At 34.2% G+C, this 2,114-nt stretch overlaps 1 protein-coding gene across 20 annotated transcripts in view; it reads left to right on the forward strand.

The window, feature by feature from the left end:
* LOC139756092 (eukaryotic translation initiation factor 3 subunit C-like) overlaps positions 1-1,876 on the forward strand; it is a 45,704-nt gene extending 43,828 nt beyond the window's left edge. For all 20 annotated transcript variants that reach the window (XM_071675140.1, XM_071675314.1, XM_071675170.1 and 17 more), the window contains one exon: positions 1,320-1,876. In XM_071675140.1, coding sequence (XP_071531241.1) covers positions 1,320-1,527 — 208 coding nt within the window. In that variant the 3' untranslated portion in view covers positions 1,528-1,876. The remainder of the gene's footprint in view (positions 1-1,319) is intronic.
* The last annotated feature ends 238 nt before the right edge of the window (positions 1,877-2,114 follow it).

Raw genomic sequence — 2,114 nt, forward strand, 5'->3', positions numbered from 1 at the left:
GTCACCTCTGTTGACTGAAGGTCACCATATTACACTAGCTCTCACAAAAAACTTCCAGTCTTCTCAAGTCTCTTTTCATGGGAAATCAACAATCTATATGTCTGTGGCTGAAACAAATATCATCCCAAAAATTCATTTTGGTCATCTAAACTTTTCCACTTCTTTGTTAATTTATGTTAAATCCTGACAATTTTTTATTTTTTTTCTGTAACAATGCAGAACAACTCTTTGAGTTTAAAATTTAACTCTGTTTGATAGATTACTTACAACTTGATCAAATGCTTATAACTTGAAAGATGACAAAGTTCTTACAACTCATTTTAAAAACTTGTCTCTTTTGCATAAAATTGTCACATTGATTTTTAGTTACAATAGCAAAGCATAGATGAAATGTTACTACAAATATAAGAAAATGGACAATTGATGGGGGTAAGGTTGCCAAACAAGTTAGCCATCTCACAAAACAGCACTAGTGTTGTCACATTTCAAATTTGTTCACACTAACTCTGTTCCATGTAGTCACAGCAAAGAGAAAATGGAAGGAATTTTGGGAACACTGTGATGGTTAGACCTTGGATAACCTGTTACTTAAGCTGCTGTTGCAAGTTTCACTTACATATGCACTCCACCTTGTTCACTCACTTTTGGTTCTTCATCTAATCTTGTCCTGTCCCTAGTTCAACCTCAACAAAGCTTTCTAACCCAGACGTACTGTGCTCTTGTGTAACTATGTTGGGGCTCAAGAAACTGCCTAAGTAGGTAGTTTGAGTGCTGCATCACCTATTATCTTGATAGTGTATTGATTACCTTGCATTACTGTAAGCACTGACATACAGTTGGATTACCACATTGCATACCAAGGTGCTCTTATAGTGGTATATAGATGTATGGGATAATAATGACTGTGATATTTCAAGTGACTTGTTACTTTTTATCACTGGAAATGATTATCAACCTGCCAATAAATCGTCTTTGTCAGTTCATGAATGGAAGGATTATATTTTATGAAAGGAAGAAATTTTTTAAGCATGACATTTCACCTCCTTCCATAAAGAGATTAACCTTAAGTTGTCTGCTATTTTGATAGTGACAACAGGCAGTGAAGAAGGGTAACAATTTGGTTGTTTTTTGTTTGTTTTTATGGGTATTGATTAAGTGGCCTATAGAGGATTGTTCATTTGGATGTATTGAATGTTTTTTTGAAGTGGTTATAGCTTATAATTTTCGTGTTTTACAAGCAAGAACACATAACATGCACTCATTTGTGAGTGCAGTCCCTGTTTTAAAGTTATATACTGATACATTGCCTCTGTTAACAGGTCATGGCAGTTGATGTTGTCAAGTATACCCTGTAAGAAGAGAATTTGGCCCTGGTTCTGTCATCTCTCAATCAAGCCCTGGTTCTGTGGGAAAGATTTTTGGGGGCTCACTCATTTGTTGGAAGTTGCCAGTGTTTTGTATGTTTTATTCTTCTATTGCAGCCTTGTGAAGCAAACTCTTTGGTCTTTTCTGCTTTCAAGTACATAATATGTTCTTTAATTCTTTTATCCTGTATGCCATATTCCATTATTGGGAGGAGGAATGATATCCTTGAAATGAAGGAAAATTTACTAGCTTTATTTTAAAGCCTTCTACCAGTTGAAGTAAGTCAAGTACAACAAAATTACTAGTCTTGAATTTTGATAGTGCTACTGCTGAATGTTTTCTGTGTACTTCATATATCAGTAATTTTTCAGCTTATGAGTGGGCCCCAGAATACATGTTATTATTGTAGCTAATGACTTTTGATCTATATATATAATGACATTATATCAGTATGAGTTTAATTTTTCACTATTATTTAAAAGATGGTTAATAATAAACGGAATACTTGCAACTTGGTATTTATTTCTTGGAACATTTTAGTGGCCCATTCTTTGTGTCTTTTTGGTAACTTTGGAGAGTCACAATGCTTATGGAGGTGTCATGATATCATGCATCGTAATATGATGTTATTGCAATCAGATTTATTAAGAAAAGGGGTGACTTTGTTGTTTGGTTGGTAAGGATATTCATTGTATGTATGGATCATTTTCAGGTGCATAAGGATTGGCAGAATGTATGGATAGTACCAT

This window comes from Panulirus ornatus, chromosome 2 (assembly GCF_036320965.1).
Source record: "Panulirus ornatus isolate Po-2019 chromosome 2, ASM3632096v1, whole genome shotgun sequence".
Classification (NCBI taxonomy): domain Eukaryota; kingdom Metazoa; phylum Arthropoda; class Malacostraca; order Decapoda; family Palinuridae; genus Panulirus; species Panulirus ornatus.